At 48.7% G+C, this 20,766-nt stretch overlaps 1 protein-coding gene and 1 non-coding gene across 3 annotated transcripts in view; both read left to right on the top strand.

Moving 5' to 3' along the window:
- Positions 1-20,766, top strand: part of SLC39A11 (solute carrier family 39, member 11) — a 374,943-nt gene that overhangs the window by 38,386 nt on the left and 315,791 nt on the right. For both annotated transcript variants that reach the window (XM_006886243.1, XM_006886244.1), the window contains exon 3: positions 8,623-8,781. In XM_006886243.1, the coding sequence (XP_006886305.1) occupies positions 8,623-8,781 (159 nt within the window). The remainder of the gene's footprint in view (positions 1-8,622; positions 8,782-20,766) is intronic.
- Positions 16,528-16,598, top strand: TRNAG-UCC. The gene has a single exon. It is a non-coding gene; the product is annotated as a tRNA-Gly (tRNA).

The raw sequence follows: 20,766 nt of genomic DNA on the forward strand, positions 1-20,766 counted from the left end.
TTGTGGGCCAAGACCCCTGCCCGGAATGAGTACTCCTGTCGGTGCAGCTAACAATAGTCATTTCATTCAAGCTGGTCTGCTTCAGTCAATGACAGTGATTGAAGCTGAATGTAACTGATTATAATTTTGAGTGGTTCAGGTTTCAGTCTGTAAAATTGTGTGAGGTCGCTGGCATATTGTGCTGGCTTATTGATAAAAGGAGATTGTTGTTAGGTGCTGTGGATTCGGGATGACTTAGGGACCTTCGCTTCGATGGGGCAAAGTGCCACCCGGTCCTGCACCATCCATGCAGCTCTTGTCAGGTTTGAGACCATTGCTTGAGCCACCATCAACCCATACCATTGAGGGTCTTCTTTTTTTTTTTATGACTCTGCTGTACCTCAAAGAAATCAGCCACAGAGGAATCCCCTGTATGAACTTGATTCATGCTTGAATCCTGCCTGGTAATTAGCATGCCCAAAATGAAAGGTGATACAAGGCAAATACACGTGGTCTGTCTTTGTGATCACGTGACTTGATGTTGAATCAGCGTGCTGACATCAATGTGGGGGATCACAGACTGATTCCCTCCTCTTTTCTGGTCCCCGCCCTGGTTCAGATCTTTATCACCTCGAGTCTGGAGTGTGTCATAAACCGGCAAGCTTCCTATCTCTGCCCCTTAAATCTACCCTGCATTTTTATGCACACTCTTCGGTCTTCCCAAATGCTTACTGAAGGCCTCTTGCTGGCTGCCTAGTATGGACCTGCTCAGTCCTGCCTGAGCGCTTCAGCATCACCTGCAGAACTTGAACTTGAACACCATGGCCAAGCCTATGCCCCAGAGAGTCTGTTCCAGTAGGTTGTGGAGGGACCCAGGTGCCTGTATTTTGACAACTTCACATGATCCTAGCTTGCAGCTGGAGCTGGAAACAGTAGGCCCATTGTCTTCAGTCTCTGCCAGTGTGACTGGTTTCCTAATTATACCCGTTTCTTTCATTATGTCCCAAGACCCACCCACTTGTCTAACCAGGCTGATCGACTGGTATTGTCCACAAAGTCCACCCTGGGTAACCTTGCCCCTCAGCTTCTGCTCACACTGCCCTTGTAGCTGGAATGGGCACATTCTTTTCTAAATGATGTCCAGCTTCTCACAGCTTTCAGAATGCTTTCCTCCAGGCTCTCTCCACTCCCATGAGTCCTCTCTTTCTTGAAATGTCTGTACTAATCCATCGCTTATTGTTTCAGACGCCTTCATTAGTCATTGCTTCAAATGTCTTCTGTGCCCACTCATATTGATTTTATTTTTCCTTTTTCGTGTTCTATGTTCAGATGTTGTTGTTGTTATGTGCCGTCGAGTCGCTTGCAACTCATAGCGACCCTGTGTACAACAGCCCTAAACTCTGCTCTGTCCTGTGCCAATCGCACTGTCTCTGACACTCCCATCCCGATTACCCCAGTCACTGAATCAGTCCACCTTATAGAGCGCTTTCCCCTCCTACGCTGTCCCTCCACTCTGCCCAGCATGATGTCCTTCTCCAAGGACTGGTCTCTCCTCACAACATGTCCAAAGTATGTTAGACGGAGCCTCAGAATCCTTGCCTCCAAGGAGCCACCCGATTTAACCCTTTCCAGGACAAATCTGTAACCCTTTGTTCAGATAGTCTTTAAAAATTTTTTTAGTGTGTTTAAAAGTCATAGTTAAAGTCAGTTTACACAACATGTTGGTTTCCACTCAACAATTTCTCTGTTTATCAATCAGTGATACTGGTTACATTGTGTGTCAGGATCCTTATTCACTAGCCTCCTGCCTTCTCACCCTCCATCTCTGCTGTAGAGTCATTTTTGGTTTTGAATAAGTTAATTTATTCGTGAGTGATAGTCTTGGTTGTATGAGGCACTTTGTTACTTACCGAGCAAGTGACCTCAAAGCATAATTTCACCTTAAGCTTTAGAAAACATCACAGGACGACAGACCTGGGGCATTCTCTAGTCTCAGTCAGTCCCATAAACCTGGACATTTTTTAAGAATTTGAGATCTTTTCTGTATTTTTCTCCTAGTCTTTAAGGATCTGTCTCAATGCTCTGATCAGAAGGTTGCTGGTGGTAGCCAAGGCACCGTCTAATTTCTCTGGTCTCAGGATGGGTGAGGCTATTGTTTTGGTTTTTTGGTAAAAAAATTTTTTTAGTATATTAACTTTAAACTTGAGGAGTGGAACCTAAATAAGATGATAGTCAATACCCATTTTTATTATCTCTGTTCACCATTAATTCAATGAGGCTGTGGTTCTTGTCAATTGTCCTGCAGGCAGCTTTGTTCTCTGAACCCTTGGTTCACCTCTGTTGGTTATCAGTTGAGTAGAGATCAAGAGTTGTATCTGAATGCTCTTGACAGATTGTAAAGACCTCATTCATTGCTCACCACATTGGAAGGCAGAGCATACATTTCGTGAAGTGTTTTATACCAGTGAATCCGGAAACCCAGCCTTGCAGAGTGTTTGGCTGCGTCTAGGAGGTCTCCGTCCCTGTGTCCTCCATGCGCTTTATCGAATAGCGTGGCCTCTCTTCCTGTGCTGCGTCACCAGCTCCTGGGGTGGGTGGTGAGACCAGCTTTCCCATCCTCCACCTACTCCCTACACCCTCAGGGGATAGTGTAATCTTGGCAGTGTGATAGTCACTGAATAAATACTTGCAAATAAAAGCAGTGGTAACCGCACAGGGATTTTGATTGGACCCTTGTGATGCATAAGATTTGCATGGCCTGATTTTCAGAAATAGATCAACTGGCCTCTTTCTTCTGCCTTAGTCTGGAAGCTCCACCGAAACTTGGCCACCGTGGGGGACTCTGATGATAACAGAAATACTGGGGGCGTTGTTTCTAGCACACAAAAACTCACAGGGCACTGTGAAATGGCCAGCTAACCAGGAGGCCAGCTAACCAGGCGGCCAGCTAACCAGACGGCCATCTAACCAGCTGGAATAAGCCCACTGCTGTCCATTTGGCTCCCACGTATCTTGTCTCTTGGAAAGCGTTAACTGCCACGTGGGGTTTCCAAGGCTGTAAATCTCTGTGGAATTAGATTACTCTGTCTTTCCACCCAGGGAGCAGCTGCTGGGTTTGAACTGCTGACTTGCTGGTAAGCAGTTAAGCACTCACCCACCACGCCACCAGGGCCCCCTCAGCGCACGAGTGGCAAGATCTGATTGCGGCTGGGAGAGACCCCCCTTGCTGATCGCTTGCAGACGCTGTAGTGCGTCCTCGCCCGCCCTCCGGTGCCCCAGTGTGTCTAGACCCTGCAACTGCTTGTACTTCAGTGGACACTTGGCCAAGGGCACCAGCGGTCTGATTGTCCAGGCTGAACTGGAAATCCTGAAACTGAACATTTTTGATCTTCCGGAGCGGCCTGAGAATTACACACGGGCATCGTCAATGTGTGAAAATTCCAGTTAGAGAGGAATGAATGGGAAATTAGAAGGAAAGGATTCTCTAATTAGACACACTCACTTGGTGATGTGGTTTTATTATTTTTAAAGCCTGTCATGTATTCCAGAGACTGAGCTTAGCTTCAGGGGTGAGAACATGACCCTGGAACTGGATTTTGGTTTCAGATCACAGCTCTGTCCCTTCCACCTCAAGTGAGGTCTTTTTCCAAGGACTGATGACGTAACCCACCGAACAGGAGACGAAGCTGCATCATCCTTGCCTCTGAGGGGCACACTGGCTGTCCTTCCTTCAGGACAGATTTGTGCCCTCTCTCAGCCATCCGTGGTTGTGCCAGGCCTCTTTCACCAACACCACGATTCACAGGGAGCAGTTTTTCTTCTCATTTCCTTATTTGTTGTCCAGCTTTCACAGACACAGGAGATTCATCTGAAAAGGCCATGGCTTGGATCAGGCTCACCTTATGGTTAACTTCTAGCATATGTTTTTTTTTTTTTTTTTATTTTGAAAATCTTTAACCTGCTTGTATTAAAGCTAATATAATATCAAACATCCAAAGTTAGAAAATATCTTTTTTTTTTTTTTTTTTTAATTGTGATGTAAATGTACACACCCAAACATCCCATTTTAGGAACAGCTGGTGGATTTGAACCACTGACCTTTCAGTGTTAGTAGCCCACCACATAAGGCAGTGAGATACCAGGGCTCTGCCACCGTCACACGTTACCTAGTTGCCTGATTTAGAACCTTGGCGGCTGGTACGGGGGCTGTTAGTGGGTTTAGGTGAGGTCTGATTTATCTCGCAGAGACAAGTGTTTAACAGGATCATTACCACCGTTTATCAGCTGCCAGACGCTTTCAGCCATGGACGTCTTTAGAGTAGTTTATAACGCTGTGCTGGGAAACGTGTGTGGAACAATCTCATCAGTTACTGCTAAAACTTACTCCAGACTCTTTCTCTGACGCTTTGCATGTTGTCAAGAGGAGAGGCACTAACTTAAACCATATCTTTTCTCTGTAGCTTCTTTTTTTTAAAAAAAATTTAATTTAATTTTGGCGAGCTCTGGTGGCCTAGTGGCAGGAAACTGTACTGCAATCCCAGAGGTGCAAAGTTCAAATCCACCAGATGCTCTGCTGAAGAGGGAGGAACAATCGCCTCCTGTACCAGTCAGATCCAGTGTGATGGTACACACATAAAATAACTAACTAACTAACTAATTTAATTTAATTTTTTTATTATTTTTGTGTGTGTACCGTCAAATCAGATCTGACTGATACAGGAGGAGATTGTCTCTCCTTTTCCAGCAGAGCATCTGGTGGATTCGAACCATGTTCCTCTGGGATTGCAGTGCAACTTCTTGCCACTAGGTCACCAGAGCTCCCTTGTAGGTTCTTTTTTAAAAAACAAAACAAAGCCCAGCAGTTTTGACCTGTTGCCATCAAGCTGATTCCGACTCACAGCATCCCCACGTGTGTGAGTGCAGAGCGGTGCCCTGGAGGCTTTCCAGTGGCCGACTTTTCAGAAGGGGATTACCAGGCCTTTCTTCTGAGGCATCTCAGGGTAGATTGACACACCCACCCTTTCTGTTTGTTATAGAAGGTTATTGTGTGCTCCACGCAGGGACTCCTAGTAGCTGTTAGCAGCTCTGCAGGCAGGGACAGGAGATGGGGCCAGCCGCTCTGGGGTGGCACAGTGACCTGCTTGGCATTAGCTTGCTCTGTACGTTTGGGGAATCCACCGGCTTTCATCTTTGAGGCTAAGCGTTCAGATGAGGCAGTGTCCTGATGCCCCGTTCAACTTGAAAAGAGCCCGATTAGACTTGAAAAGAGATTTGAAAAGCCCATCCAGCCGTAGGCCCTCTCCTCCACGGATTACCTAGGAAGCTCTGAAAAATCAGTATCAACTTTTTCCCACCATCCAAGAAAAACTCTGTTTTCAGCGTCACTCAGCCACTGTTTGTCAGAGGAGTGAATGCATTTCGGTGTGAGCTGAATGTAGCTTGCTTTTGGGGGGACAGTGAGGAAATCTCACTACCTCCCCTTGGTTCATAACCACCTCCTATCAGGTGTCCAAGGGCTTAAATCTTTATAGGAGGAGACCACCTGCCTTTCTTCTGTGGAGCGGCTGCTGGATTTGATCCGTCAACCTCTCAGTTAGCCATGCAACACATCACAAACGCTGGGGCCATTGGGTTGCCGTGGAGCTCAGGAGCCCGGGTGGGGTAGTGTGTAGTGTACCAGGCCGCTAACAGTGGGCAGCGCCTTCCCATTTGCAGCCTCTGAAGCTGAGGAGAGGGAGGAGCACTAAGAGTCAGAATCAACTCAGTGGAGGCTTAAAACATAGACATTTTATGGAATTTCCCTGAGAATATGAGGACTGAGGCACAAACTGAGATTTGTCCACCAATGTTCATAGCAGCATTATTCACCATTGCAAGAACATGGAAACAGCTCAAATGTCCAACCACAAACGAATGGATTGAGAAATGATGGTACATTCACACAATGGAGTACTATGCAGCACGCAGGAGCAATAACTTTGTAACTTATTAACTAACTTGAGAGGGACTGGAGAGCATTATGCTGAGTGAACTAACTCAGTCCCACAAGGATAAATATTGTATAAAACCGTTATTGTAGAATGAGGATCCAGGAGGGGCCTGGGAGAGGCTGGAAGCAGAGGGATGTGGATGTGCAGGGGGAAGGGGGGAATTAATCATTGAGTTGTATAATTTGATGGGTGGGGGAGGTGAGGGAAATGGAGAGAATTTGTTCGAATTTGTATTATAATTTTGTAAATAAACTAGTTGTTGTTAGGTGCCTTCAAGTCGTAGATGACTCCTAGAGACCCTATGAACGAAAGGCCTGAGCACTGAGAATAGAGTTTCTGGACGCAAGACATTTCAGAAGTGGATGCCACTCCTGCTTTCAGGCTTGTTTGAATCAGGGAGCTCCACTAAATACTGTCCATCATGGGTAACTGTTCTCGCATTTGACACATCAGTGTCACAGCGTTCAGCATCACAGCGACCACAAGTTACCTCTGTACAGCAGTGCACGGACCAGGGCTATACCACCTAGAAGAAAGTTTGACAGAAAAGCAATTTGAACCAGGCCTGAGGGCCGCAGAATAAAATCACCCCCCTTGGGCTTGGTAGCATCACTTTCTGTCCACTAGGCCAACGTGGCTCTCCCTGTGTTGTCCTTGTTAGTTTTGTTAGGTGCTGTCGAGTCGTAGACCACTCATGGTGACCCTATGAAAGAAAAGCCTGAGCACTGTTTATAGAGTTTCCAGAGGCAAGCCATTGTGGAAGTGGATGCCACTCCTGCTTCCAAGCTTGCAATAAACTAGTAGGAAAAAAAAATAAGCTATTGATCTTCACACTAAGCGCTGAAAGCAGACATTCCGAATACTCCGTTTTGCTTGTGTGTGTTTTTGTCGTAGCCCTTTAACAAGAGTCTTAAAATTTTGTTTTGATTTGCCTCTTTCTCTTCATAAATACGCCCTTGAGTTTCCCCTATTATTTGGAGGAAAATAGAGCTTATTAGGTCTGAGCAGTGCCTTATTTGGAGGATGCCAGCGCTTCCAAGACTTCATTTGCTTGACTGGACTTCTCGTTTCCTTTCTGATACTGGGGAAGCCAGGTGACTTGGTGTTGGCAGCCCCTGCCCGGCGTGATGAGGGCAGGGCTGGTCGTCAGCTCTCTCACGGAGTTCCATCTGGCATCCTCGGGGCTGCCCCTGCTGGCCCAGTGTGTCTGCAGGCGCTGGGTTGTAGGAGGACGTTTGACATCTTCCATCGGGGGCCATAAAGGGACAAGCTGGCCAACACTTGCCTTCAAGACCCTTTCTCTGGTCTTCTGAGATTGGATTGATGATGATTTATTGCTCATTTTCTATATCATGGTAAAATGCACAAAGCAATCCGTTGTTTTGATCATTGTAAAGTGTACAGTATTCAGTGACATTGAGGACATTTGTGCTGCTGTGGAATTAGTACCTTTACCTAGTTCAAGAACAATGTCCTCACTCCAAAAGAACTCCCATTCCCTCCTTCCCCATTGTTGTTGTTGTTCGGTGCCGTCAAGCAGAGTGTGGCCCATAGTGACCCTGGAACAGCTGACCTGAGCCCTGCCCTATCCTGTGCCGTCCTCATCATCTCCGACACATTTAAGTTCATTGCTACAGCCACTGTGTCAGTCCATCACGTTGGGGATCTTTGTCTCCTTCCATCTTTCGAACTATGATGTCCCTTTCCAAGGAAGCGCCTCACCTAGCTACATGTCCAAGGTGGGAAAGGTGAAGCTTTGTCATCATTAACTCCAAGAAGCCCTGAGACTGCACTCTCTCCAGAACATCTTTCTTTGGTCTTTTGACAGTATTCTTCTCCAGCACCACAACTCAAAGGCATCAGTTCCACTTCTGTCATCCTAAGTGTGGTTCAGCTCTCTGATGCATAGCAGGTGATTGAGAAAACCAATGGCTTAGAATCCTGCACACCTTAGTCTTCAAACTGACATCATTGCTCTTCAGCATTTTAAAGAGGTCCCTGACAGCAGACTTGCCCAATGCAATGTTGTTGTTGTTGTTACCTGCTGTCAAGTCACCTGCAATGTATAGCAGCTCTGAACCCTTCCCTGTTCTAAGCCAGTCTCACTAATTCCAACACATCTACTCCCATTACCCTAGTCCTGTATCAATCCATGTCATCTAGGATCTTCCTCCCTGTGCTGTCCCTCCACCCTTCCAAACAGGATGTCCTTCTCCAAGGACTAGTCCCTCCCGGCCACGTGCCCAAAGTATATGAGATAGAGCATTAAAATCCTAGACTCCAATGAGACAGTTGGTTTCACCCTCTCCAAGCCAGACCTATTTGTTTCCTTGGCAGTCCATGGTATGTTCAAGACTCTTCTCCAGCACCACAATTCGAAGGCATCGATTCTTGTTCTGCCCAGTGCATGAGGTCTCCTGATTTCTTGACTGCTGGTACCAAGAGCATCCCTTGCAAACCTGAATCTACTTTCTGTCTCTACAGAGCAAGACCATGATATAGAATTAGAATCATACAGTGTTTGTCCTTTTTTTACTGGCTGCTTTCACGTTATCTTAATGCTTTCAAGACTCACCCACACCTCAGCATGTATTGGAACTTTGTTCCTTTTACTACTGAATCATATTGCATAGCATGTTCTCCTTGTTTTCAGGTCATGCTAGCAGCATCCTACTGGTCCCTGCTGGCCCCGGCGGTAGAGATGGCCACGTCCTCTGGAGGCTTCGGCTCCTTTGCCTTCTTCCCTGTGGCTGTTGGCTTCACCCTCGGAGCTGCGTTCGTCTACATGGCTGACCTCCTGATGCCTTACCTCGTGAGTATTCCTTCCTGTGGCCTCCGTGCCTGGATCTTCCGGCTCTGTGCAGTAGATGTATTTCTCATGCTCATTTCTGTGGCAAAGCCATGGGTGTCTAAAGAGACCTTTCCAAATATTTTGTTTAGCAGCACTGGATTGTGGAGTCTTCCTTAAAGAAGAGAATCTCCTGGTAATATGACTAATCGGACCCTTATTTACATTTCTGTAAGTTCAGACTTTGAATGTCAGATTTCATTGTAAATGCATTGTGACACCATATGTCTGAGTGGGCCAGGAACTGGAGAAGTGACGGAGGACCATCACGAACCTGGCCTTCAGTGGGTTTATGACGTAATCAGGAAAATGCCAGTACATCCAACCTTCACCCTGCACCACTGACAAAGCAGCACGTTGATCAAGGCTTCTAGGACTGTGGGAAGCTCAGTGAAGGAAATTTTGACATATGGCCAGCTCCCTTCTTCCTGGGACGGAGTTCTTAAGAACATTAAGACAGGGGTGGGCTTGAGCTCAGATCTGCCATTTACTGGCTACATGTCCCTAAGTCCCAGTTTTCTGTCCTGTAATTTGCTGAGAAGCTTCAAAGTACAAAGGCAAAGTGAAACCAGAATGGCTTGAGGGCTGGGGAGAGCCAGTGATTTTAGCCTTCTGCTGTTCTTATTGGGGTGAGATGATATCTCATAGTTGTTTTGATTTGCGTCTCTCTTAGAGCTAGGGATTTTGAACATTTCTTCATGTACCTGTTGGCCATTTGAATGACTTCTTTGGTGAAGTGTCTATTCATATCCTGTGCCCATTTTTCAATTGGGTTATTTACCTTTATCTTATTGTGGTGCTTGAGTATTTTATACATTCTAAATATAAGTCCCTTATCTGAAATGTCATTACCAAATATTTTTCCCCAGTCCGTGGCTTTCCTTTTTAGTCTGTTGGAGAAGTTTTTGGATGTGCATAGGGATTTGATTCTTAGAAGGTCCCATTCGTCTATTTTCTCCTCTCCTGGTTGTAGATAGCTCTCTGCTGATGTAGGCCTGGCAGGTTGAACTCGGGGGATGAGATCACACTTGCTTTCAGGAAAGCAGACTAGGAATAGTAGCAAAGCCAAGGCCAGGTCATGTGGTAGTAAGTGAATGCCATGGACTCTCTCCATTCATTATCAGTAGAGGAGTGAGATCAATGCCAATAAGCATCCAAGGTGACCACCCACACCACGCTATCCTCTCTGTGACTGCGAGGCTTAGAGATGGGCAGGAGCTTCTTTGACAGTGTGACAGGTGTTTGAATCCTCTGCTCATCTATAGGAAGCACGTGGTTGGAATACGTGGGATCCAAGGCCATTTCTTCTCTTGGCTCCTGGCGAGGTAGGATTAGACCAAGCTCTTTCTACACTGATGCAACATCTGCTCCAGGAGGCAGGCTGAACTTGTCTTTCTGGTCTGGTCTGTCTTCTTTCTTACCTTAGATTCCCGGGTAATGTGGCTTCTAGGCTTTGGGGCCAATGAGATTAAAAGCCAGACTTTTAGTATGGGCCGCACGAGCCTGAGACACTGAACTCAGGAGTGATTCCAGAAGGCTTATTCAGGAGCACTTAACTGCATTGAATGCTTAGATGGTGAACCTTGATATTGTCTGGAGACAGCGTGACACATCAGATGCCTGAGTGGACATGTCTCTTTCTGTCCCGGGGCCCTTGATGTCTTTGTGGTCCTTCATCTGTGTTTGAGGGATCTTCATATGGGCTGCCTTTTCTGCTCTCAGATCCCCCTCTGCAGTGTGTGATATGCTGTTGGGTGTATTCGGGGTGCCCTTGGAAGAAGTTCATGTGGCCAGTAGGCTTGGCTCCTGCATAGTGGACACTGCTGGCTGGCTCTCATTCATCCTCCCCTGGGCCCAACAAGCTTCTAAGCAGAGCATCAGAGTGATTCATTCTGGATCTGTCTCCTGCTGAGAAGTCACTCTCCCATCCCAGATTAATGAAACCCGAACTACATTTCGGCAAAACTGGTGAATTCTTACAGAGAGCCCCAGGTGAGCCTTACTTCCTCGCTGAAGAGCTTCCTAAAGTGTAGGGAGTTGTGCTGCCAACCTGAAGGTTGGAGGTTCAAATCGACCAGCTGCCCTGCAAGAGAGACGGGCAGTCATCTCCCACTGTGCAATTCCCTGCCTCTGGAAACCCACTGTGGGTCAGCTGTGGGCTGGTTCCAGTGTGACGCCAGTGCGATGAAGAGGAGGCGGGTGGCCCCTACAGGGACTGAGCTGGAACAAGCCGGTTGGAAGTCTTGCAGAGGTCTCTCTGTGAATCTCTCCAGGTCATTGTCCACGGGCGATGGGAACATTGCTCAGGTGTGTTTGATCAGCTGTCTGGATGTAGGGGCCTTCTCTCCTCAGTATAAATAGTAATTGGTGGCTTTGTGCAATCTATCAGCACGATTGTTTTAATCTCTTGGTTCATGTTTGTTCTAACAGGTTTTGAATATGAAGTCCACACCAGGGGAGAGAGAGTTCTCGCTGGATTACACAGAGAGCGGGGTGCTATCTAGGGGGTGACTTCACACTCAGAAAAGGGGCTTATAGCCAAGACCGCCAGCGCCACACTCGTACCCTCACGTCCTGAAAGATCAGCTTGGCTCCAACAGCTGTTCTAGGACATTTGAAAAAGAAAAGAATTCTTGGCTATTGACGTGAGAAGCGGAATTTGTCTTATAAATAGATGAGACTTATTTATAATCGCTTCGGTTCCTGAATACAAATGTTGCCATTTGAGTTGAGCTTACAGACCAGCTGTTGACCTTCACTCTTGAGCAGGTGAAAGGTTTCCCTTGGTTTTGCTGTTAATTTGCTTATGGCCCGAAAAGGGCAGCAGCTCGAGTCATGGACGATGCTTTGTGGCGCCTGAGTTAATGGGCTTTGACCTTGAGTTTGTATGGTTATCCAGCATTGACTGAGCCCCACAGAGAATAGTTTTCTTCTTTTTTTCCCCCATTTCTTTTTTTTTTTCCTGAGGATTGGGGTGGAAAAGACTGGCATTTTATTTCTGGAAGGCCTCTTGCTCTTGGAATTTGTCTACCAGCGGCTTGGGAGTCTGTGAACCAGTTTGGCCTGAGATCTCTTGCAGTCCCCTAGTTATTTCACTTCTGACAGGAGGAGTCTTGGTTGTATAGTGCATATCACATGAGGCTGCTTTTCCATAAGGTTGGTGGTTCAAATCCACCAGCAAGAGAGTTCCTTCCCATCAAGATTTACAGCCTTGGAAAACCAATGAGGGGTTGGTAAGACTCAGAATGGGCCTAACGGTAGTGGAGTTTATGGCAAAGGCCAAGGAGGAGGTGTTCAAGTCACCGTACTGGGAATTGGACTGCTAATTAGATGGTTGATGGTTTAAGCCCATCACCCGGCCGTGGGAGAGCGTTAGAGATTGCAGCCTGGGAAACCCTCTGTTGTTGTTAGGTGACCCTCTGGACAGCAGACCTGAACGCTGTCCTGTGCTGTGCCTTCCTCATCGTCCCTGACACACTGGAGCCCGTTGCCACGGTCACAGTGTCAGTCCCTCTCATTCAGGGCCTTTTTCTCCTTCACTGGCCCGTCGCCTTTTGAAGCATGATGTCCCTCTCCAAGGAATCCCTTGCTCCTAACTGCACATTCAACATACAACAACATGCTGTGAAGAAGCTCTTAGAGGGCAGTTCCGCTCCGTCCTGTAGGGCATCGCGACTCCATGGCAGCGAGCTTGGCAGCTTTTGGGTTTTGGTATGACAGTGCCCTGTGTTGAGTGGCTTGGTCCAGGGAGAGGTCAAGTAAAAAGAGTAAAAGGTTTTGGGTACAGCTTGGCCAGGGCCTCTCATCCTAGGGAACAAGTCTAGGGGTAAAAGGAGATCTGCCCACAGAGAATCCCTTAAAACTTAGTGCTGTCCTGTCAGACCTGACTCCAGCTGACCTTCCAGTGGGTTTTCTGAAGCTATTAATTATATGCGAGGAGTTTTATGGGTTTTTTTTCCTCCTCCCCCTGCAAAGCCTCTAGTGGATTTGAACTGTGTGCCTTTGGGTTAGCAGCACACCACCCTACAGACTATGCCATAAGGGGACCTGCCGAGAACCCCAGCACCCCCTTTCTCTGTGTGTCCTGTGGGGTCAAGTGCTCAGAGTGGAAGGGGGTAAATGTCAGTGAGTACATGATTTCCCTGGGGGAGATGAAGTAGTGCAGAAATCTAGGAAGGACAGAGGTGGGGTTTGAGTTCCTCTGCACAGACGTCCAGCCTTGAGGCCTTGGCCATGACCATTCAAAGTCAGGTTCCAATGTCAGAGCCACTGGCCCTAGTTATGTGTATTCAGGTGACATGGTGATGGTGGGCACTGCAGGGGGACCCCCGACTCTGGGGTGGTGGTGGTCAGGTAACAGCTACTGAAGGCCAGTGTCTCTGACTCTGTTTCTGCTCACCAGCCTTTCAGATGTCCCGGTGGCCCCCTCACCCTCCTCGTCTTGGAGCTGAAGCAAAACATTGCTCATGGAAAGCATTTCTCTTCTCGCAGCCGGTCGAGGGAAGGCTCCGTGGCTCGAGGGAAGGCTCCGTGGCTCCGTTAACTTCCGATGCATCAAGTTGCTCTCTGAACTCAGCGTCTGTTCAGGCTGTGGTTTGGGAACAAAGCTGGTGCTGGAGCTGTCGACGGGAAATGGTTGACGGGGGGGGATGTGGGGGCTCACAGAGACTTTGCCAGATGGTGTCTTAATGAAAGGGACACAGAAGCAGGGAGGTGGGCCGGGAAGGAGCGAGACTTGGGGGGAGGCCCGACGAGGGGCCAGCACGCCAGCTGCCACTGCGTGGCTTCTGACTCGGGGTGACCCCTGTGTGTGTCAGGGCCGTGCTCCTCCTGACTCAGAACGCTCATCTCCTTCTAGTCAGACCTGACACAGCTCGCCCTCCGGAGGCTTTGAGGCTGTAAGCGGTGCAGGAGGAGGTTATGCGTCTTTCTCTCTCAGAGGTGCTGGATGATATGAACCCTCTGCAGGCACCAAGCACGGCTCTCTATGGCCTAAGCCGCCCAAGCTCTCTCCAGGGTGTTAAAAGGCTATGCAGTCTTGGAAAGCGATCCCCTTTCTGTATGTCCTTTCTTCCCAGGCACTTGGGGTGGATTTGAACTGCCAGTCTTTTGTTCACCAGCTGGGCTCTTAGCACTTGGGGACTCTGAGGAGTGGACAGTGAGGGAAGGGCGACTCGGGCCTGTCCACGGCTCCTGTGCCCTCTGTGGTAACTGTGGGGACACAGAGGTTAGACACTAAACGGCTGGCTGAAGGTGCTGCCGTGTTTATCATCTTCGCAGGTTCAATTCTTTAGGGCATTAAAGGGTCTGGAAAAGGGGATCTTGACCTCCACTGTAAGACAGTGATTTTTGCTGGTGGTCCTGGGGGGATGGGCAGGAGCAGGAGGGATATGTGTCCCTCCCCGTGAGGGCTCACATTTTTCTTTTCGCTGTGAGAGTGCGACTGAACTGATTTTACTGTATAGGAACCTCAGTGGCACTGTGGTTAAGGTACTCATTATTTGAAAACATTTTTAAAAAGTGAAAGTTCTAATGTTCTTTCTACCCCGTTGGTCTTTGCAATCACTTGCTATGCATCAGAGACTGGACAGCGAATAGGGATGATAGAAGGAGAATTGATGCCTTTGAGCTGTGGTGCTGGAGAAGAGTATTGAATATACCATGGACTACTAGGAGAACAAACAAGTTTGTCCTGGAGAGGGTGAAACCAGGCTGCTCCTTGGAGGCAAGGATTCTGAAGCTTCGTCTGACATACTTTGGGCATGTTGCAAGGCAGGATCAGTCCTTGAAGAGGGACGTCATGCTTGGGAGGGTGGAGGGACAGAGCAGGAGAGGGAAGACCCTTGATGAGATGGATTGATTCAGTGACTGGGGTACTAATGGGGGCAGGTGTGTCGGAGATGGTGAGATTGGCACAGGATAGGACAGAGTTTAGGGCTGTTGTTACAGAGGGTCACTATGAGTCGCAGGTGACTCAACGGCACATAACAACAACAACCCCCTTCTCAGAAGTCTATGAGTCAACCATGGCCATTGATGTAGTGGACGTCCACCCCTCCTGGTTTTACTTTTCTCTTCCACTTTTAGAAAGAAAGCTGGTTTTATTATGTTTTAAAATACTGAGGTGCACTTGGCTGTCTTCCTGCAACGTTTGAGCGAGCCTTAACTCACGGTCCTCGTAGTAAGAGCCTGCCTAGTTAGAGCACTCCTCTCTTCCTTATATATGAACGTGCACACATTTTCACTGTTGGAATTGGTCTGTGCCCTCTCAGTGTTATTTTTAATCTTTAAAATAATTTTACCTACTGCCACTCTATAATATCTGCACAGCCTTCTGCCGCCTTAGTGTGACCTGCTCAATCATTTCCCTGCTGTTGGACAGTTCATTTGCACTCTGATTTTGCCTGTATGGGGACCTCAGTGGCACTGTGCTTAAGGTACTCATCAACAATCCCAAAGGTTGGCAGTTCAAGTTCACCAGCTGCTCTGTAGGAGAAGGAGAGGCAGCCTGCTTTCATCAAGGCTTGCAGCCTCGCGCCCTCACGGGCAGCTCTGATTTATTTTATAAGCGGGTCGCTCTGAGTTAGAATCCGCTGCATGGCTGTGGATTTGATTTGGGTTCTGGCTGGGGTTTGCATGTGTGTATATGTCCACCTAGAAGCGTAACCTGGTTTTGTGTTTGTTTTTTTTTTGAACAAGTGGAAGTTCACTGCCTGTGGTGTTGCTCCTTGCGTCTTTCAGCTTCCTTTCTGTCTTCTTCACAGTCTGGAATCTTCTCCCTGAGGGATTCCCAGTTGCTCCCTCCTGCCCTCCTTTGCTTTTTGTCTCCTCTCTGCAGCTGCCCAACAAGCTGGTGGTGGGGAGGGAAGAGTGGGCACCTCAGCCCGTCTGAGACGGTGTGGCTGGTGGTCCTGCCTGATCAGGCTCCAGGAGGCAGGAGACCCTTGCATCGGTCTTTGATTTGCCTAATAGTGTCCGTAATCCTGCTCAGCTTCTGTGAGTTGTCGTTCGAAGGACGGAGAAGATTCCTGCAGGAGAATGTGGATGAACAATCTGTGCTTTTCCAGGCGCCCGACTTTTGCTGATGTCATTATCTGGCCGTGTGGAGCTGCCATGAAGGACCACATAATGACAAGTATCTGGAAGTGACAGATGTGGGCACTGGCAGTGTTTTCCCCCCGAGGGGGGTTTGCATGCATTTCTCTCCTTCTCTCCGTCTTTAACATTCTGATCCAGCTTCACAGAAGAATATGAGAGAGAGAGAGAGAGAGAGAAATAGAATGAGAGATGGGGAGAGGGACAGAGAGGGTGAGAGTGAGAGGGAGAGTGAGAGAGAAAGGGAGAGAGAGGGAGAGGGGGAGAGAGGTGAAGAGAGAGGAAGGGAGAGGAAAAAGGAGGAAAGGAAGGAGAGGGAGAGAGAGGGAGGGAGGGAGGGAGGGAAAGAGAAATGATAAGGGTCCCTTCAGAACAAAAGAAGGAGAAATGGTCATGGCATCCACTGAGTGTCTAGGCCTGAAATGACCAGATTCAAGGCCAGCTCTTGTTGGTGTGTACTGTGAGGTCAGAGGCAACCCACAGGAGACCCTCTAGTGGGTTTTCAGATCCAGTAAACGGCATGGGAGTTTATTGCTCTTCTTTATCTTGAGAAGGAGCTGATGGATTCGAACTACATACCTTTACATTGGCAGCACAACTCCTTACCACTCTGAGGCAGGGGTGGCTCAGTGGTAGAACTCTTGCCTTCCATGCAGGGGACCTGGGTTTGAATCCCAGCCAATGCACCTTACGTGCACCCCCCCTCCCCCCCCGTCTGTTGGTGGGGGCTGCGTGCTGCTGGGCAAGTTTCAGTGGAGCTTCCACACTTATAAGGACTAGTTCTCTACTCCTGAAAAAAATCAGCCAGTGACCAAGCCCTGTGGTCACCAAGTCCAGTCTGCAGCCAATCACGAGACTGGCACTGGACCTGGTGGCGTTTTGCTTCATCGAACATGAGGTTACGGGGTTACGGGGACTCTGGCGCGGTTCAGGAACAGCCAACCAGAAGAAAAGTGACAGGTTTTCCAAGTTAAATTGCTCACCTGCCTCATTTCCCTATTTCTGATACTTTGCTGAAGTTCGAGGCATATGATCCTCCTTCTTGCTCCAGGATACATCTTGGGGTTATCTCTGGGTGAGATTTTGGAGATCAGTGGTGGTGGCAGGTTCTTCCAGTGTGGGAACGTCAACCGTGTCATTGGAAGAGGCCCGGAGGTTGGGTAGTTCTTACAGGTGAGGGTGCATTTATGCTGCTGGTGCCAGGCCAGAGAATGGGAAGGTCTTGCAGTCAGATCTTTTGCTTAGCTTTTGTTAGGTCTCTTCTCTTTCATTTGCTCTTTGGGGTGCTAAGATTCAGAGGGAGTCCTTGAGAGGCACAGTCCAGTGCACTACTGCTGAGAGGTTTGGCAGTTCAAACGCACCCAGAAGTGCCTAGGAAGAGACCCTGGCAATCTGTTTCCAAGACAAAAGCCTTTTGACTTTTAAAAATGTTGAAAAATCTTATTTAAGGGAAAATTTATAAGTCTTACTGGGTTTTTAGCCAATCATTCATATGTGTGTTGCTTTATAACAATAATAGTTGTTTTTGTTTGTGTACCACAGAGGCAGAACCGTGCCGTAGGTGACCCTCCTGTGGGTTTTCAGAGGCAGTTAATCACACGGGAGGAGACTGCCCATCCTTCTCGCACGGATTAGAGTTGATTAATGAATTAAATGTCCACCCACACCTTTATCGTATAGTCCCCTTCCCTGCACGTATCTGATTATGATTTTTGCTCCCTCTCCCTCCCTCATCCCTGTAAATCCTTGGAAGCCCTGTGAGCGGTTCCACCCTGCACCCCGAGCGTCGCCATCAGCAGAGATTGACTCAGTGGTCACTGACAGCATCAAGTTTATGAGGTGCTGGCCCTGAGGTCAGGGGGAGGCTGTCCATGTAGGCACTGTGTGTGCTGAGCAAGCCTGTGCTGCTGGCCAGGTCACCTGGTGGGCAGCCAGGGGAGAAGGATGGACATTCTCTCCTTCCGTGCAGTTTCCAGCCTCTGATAACTTGCTGGAGGGTCAGCCGTGAGTTCTGATTTAACAGCAGTGAGTAGTCTACTAAGTGTCCTGTAACGTGAGGAGAAAGCGTGAATTGCTGTGAGGATTACAAAGTGTCGCACAGAGATGTGAACTATGCACTTCCTGCTTGAAAAGCTGATAAGCTTTCTTAATGCAGGGCTGCCAGAAACCTGCAGTTAGTGAAAAATGCAGTTGCTGTGAGGTGCAGTAGAGCAAGGTGTCCCTGTGCGGCCCTAGAGAGAGCGGCCATTGTGGGCAGAGGTGTGCAGGTGGAGCCTGGTGCCAACTCCTGGGGCCGGTGGAGCTCGGGCTCCATCCAGAGCCAGGGACACTGGACACGACACCGGAGAACTGAGCAGCATGAGGGCTTCAGGCACTGTCCAAACCCTCAGGGACACAGAGAGGCAAGGCTGAGGCCCATGGCTGTTGTGTCCGCCCACCCACCTGGCGGTCAGGTCTTGAAAGGACAGAGCTGACTCCCACATGCCAGAGGTGGAGGGTTAATTGTGTGGGAGAGTGAGTGAATGGAGGACCCCAGCAAAGTCAGAGGTGAAGGGCCTTTTGTTCTGCAAACAGACCAGGTCAAGGTTAATTGATCATCTCATTGCAAACATTAGGGCCTCAGGGGAGGTCTGAGTGTTTGAGAATCGCCCTCTGCAGTGGGCTGAGGCCTGGGAGAATCACAGTTGATTTGGACTGGCTCTGTGTTAATACTCAGGGCTGTGTGGAGAATGAACTCAGGGGTTCAGGTAAAAGCGGGTGTGGCCAAGGGAGGGGACCTTGGAAGAGGGTGTATGAGCATCTATGTGCGTGTACATGCATGTGTGCGCATGGTACGTGTGTGAGACCTCTGGGAGGTGATAAGGGACTCCGATGAGAGGATTAGTGTTGAGACGTGAGTGTGGCTGTGTCCTCTTCTGGACCTCTCTGCTTCCCTGTCACCCCAATCAGGCATGACCGTATCTGCTTTCTTCACCTGCAGATTTCCTCTCCTTTCCTTATGTTGCTATGAGGCCACCTCATTGTACGGCACTTAGGACTTATTACACTTTGCAGGTAGTGCATTTTCCACAAACTGAAGATTTGTGTGAGCCCCGCATTGAGCCAGTCTTTCTGCATCTCTCCAAGGCTCCTAATACTTCGCTCTTCATCGTATAATTGCACACTTCATAGGCCGCAGTGTAGTAAAAACATGACTGTTCTGTGCACTGGGAAAGTGATATTTGCTTTATGTCAGAACTGAGCACTCATCATCTCAGAATTCCGCCGTCATCTGTGCTGCTGGGTGGCACAACAAATAGTTTGAACTTGGCTGTTAATAGAAAGGTTGATGGTTTGCATCCACCAGCACTACCATGGAAGAAAGGCCTGGAAATCTCCTTCAATAAAGATGACAGCTACGAAAACCCCGTGGAGGGACGCCTTACTCTGCGACGCCCTGGCTCGCCACGAGTCAGGACTGACGCGACGGCAGCAAGTTGTTGTTTTTTTTCTCTACTTGTCCTTCCTGATTATGATCCTTTATATCTCGGGTTTGCAAACTGCAGTCTTCGGGCCAAATCTGGGCTGCCATCTGGTTTAGTAAAGTTTTATTGGCACACAGCCATGCCTGCTCATTTACATATTGTCTCGGACTGCCTTCATACGGCAGCAGCAGGGCCGAGCTGCTGTGACAGGGACTGTGTGGTCCGCAAAGCAGACGGTACTTACTCTGGACCTTTCTGGAACCATCCCGTCATTCCTTCCCATCTCCTGTCTCCGCTGCAGTAGAGGCCGTCATCGCCCTCTTCCAGATCCTTCTCCACAAGCACCAGGGCATCTTTCTCAGCTGCTGGCTCTGGCCTTTTCCCTGCTTCCCTTCTAAGCCCCATCAGGTACCTCCTGGGAGTCTCAGTGGAAGGTTCTCTTTCCCTAGTATCTTGACAAGAACCCATTCTGGTCTGGCCCTCATGGCCTTTGCAGCCTTTTCCCCCCGTGCTTCTCATCCCTGGCCACCTCTCTCCAGAACGTCAGTGTCCGTTTTCTTCTCCTCTCTGCCCCAAACACCATCTCTCAGCCAGACTCCCTCATCCTTATGCTTTAGATACACCCATAGATCTAGTGGTCTAGTGGCAAGAAGCTGCACTGCAATCCCAAAGGCATATGGTTCGAATCCACCAGCAGGTTGGGCAGTCTCCTCCAGTGCAATTTACTGCCTCTGAAAACCTGCTGCAGGGTCAGCTATGGGTTGGTTCTGCCCCCACGGCGTGCAACAGCACAATATGTAGTAATGACGCCAGGTATGCTCAGGTGGTGGTCTCCGATGCACGTGTTGACACGGAGCCCGTGCCACCGGCTCCTTAAGTAACTGACCCTAACAGTGCCTCTGCAGATAGCATATTGGGGTTAATTGTTATGACATTGAATCCATCCGGACAGATCCTAGTCATGGTCATGTGCTGCTGACAAGAGGTCATCTCAGATACTTTGGGCATGTGTTTGTGAGGGGCCAGTCCTTGGAGAAAGATACTGTGGTCAATAAAGTCACAAGTCAGTGAAAAAGAGGAAGTCCCTCAGTGAGATGGAGCGACAGTATTCGCTGCAGTAAACGGACTCAGCACAACAGTGAGAGTGTGTGAGGTGCAGATGGATGGGGTGTCCCTGTGCTGCAGTGACGGTGTGTGAGGTACGGATGGATGGGGTGTCTCTGTGCTGCAGTGACGGTGTGTGAGGTATGGGTGGACGGGGTGTCCCGGTGCTGCAGTGACTGTGAGGTACAGGACTGGATGGGTGTCCCTGTGCTGCACAGGTCACTATGAGCAAGAACCACCCGGGCTCTTAGCACAGAACTCCACTCCATGCCTCCTAAGTCTTGGG

Source organism: Elephantulus edwardii, unplaced genomic scaffold (genome assembly GCF_000299155.1).
Source record: "Elephantulus edwardii isolate Elephantulus edwardi_28Jun2011 unplaced genomic scaffold, EleEdw1.0 scaffold00048, whole genome shotgun sequence".
Classification (NCBI taxonomy): domain Eukaryota; kingdom Metazoa; phylum Chordata; class Mammalia; order Macroscelidea; family Macroscelididae; genus Elephantulus; species Elephantulus edwardii.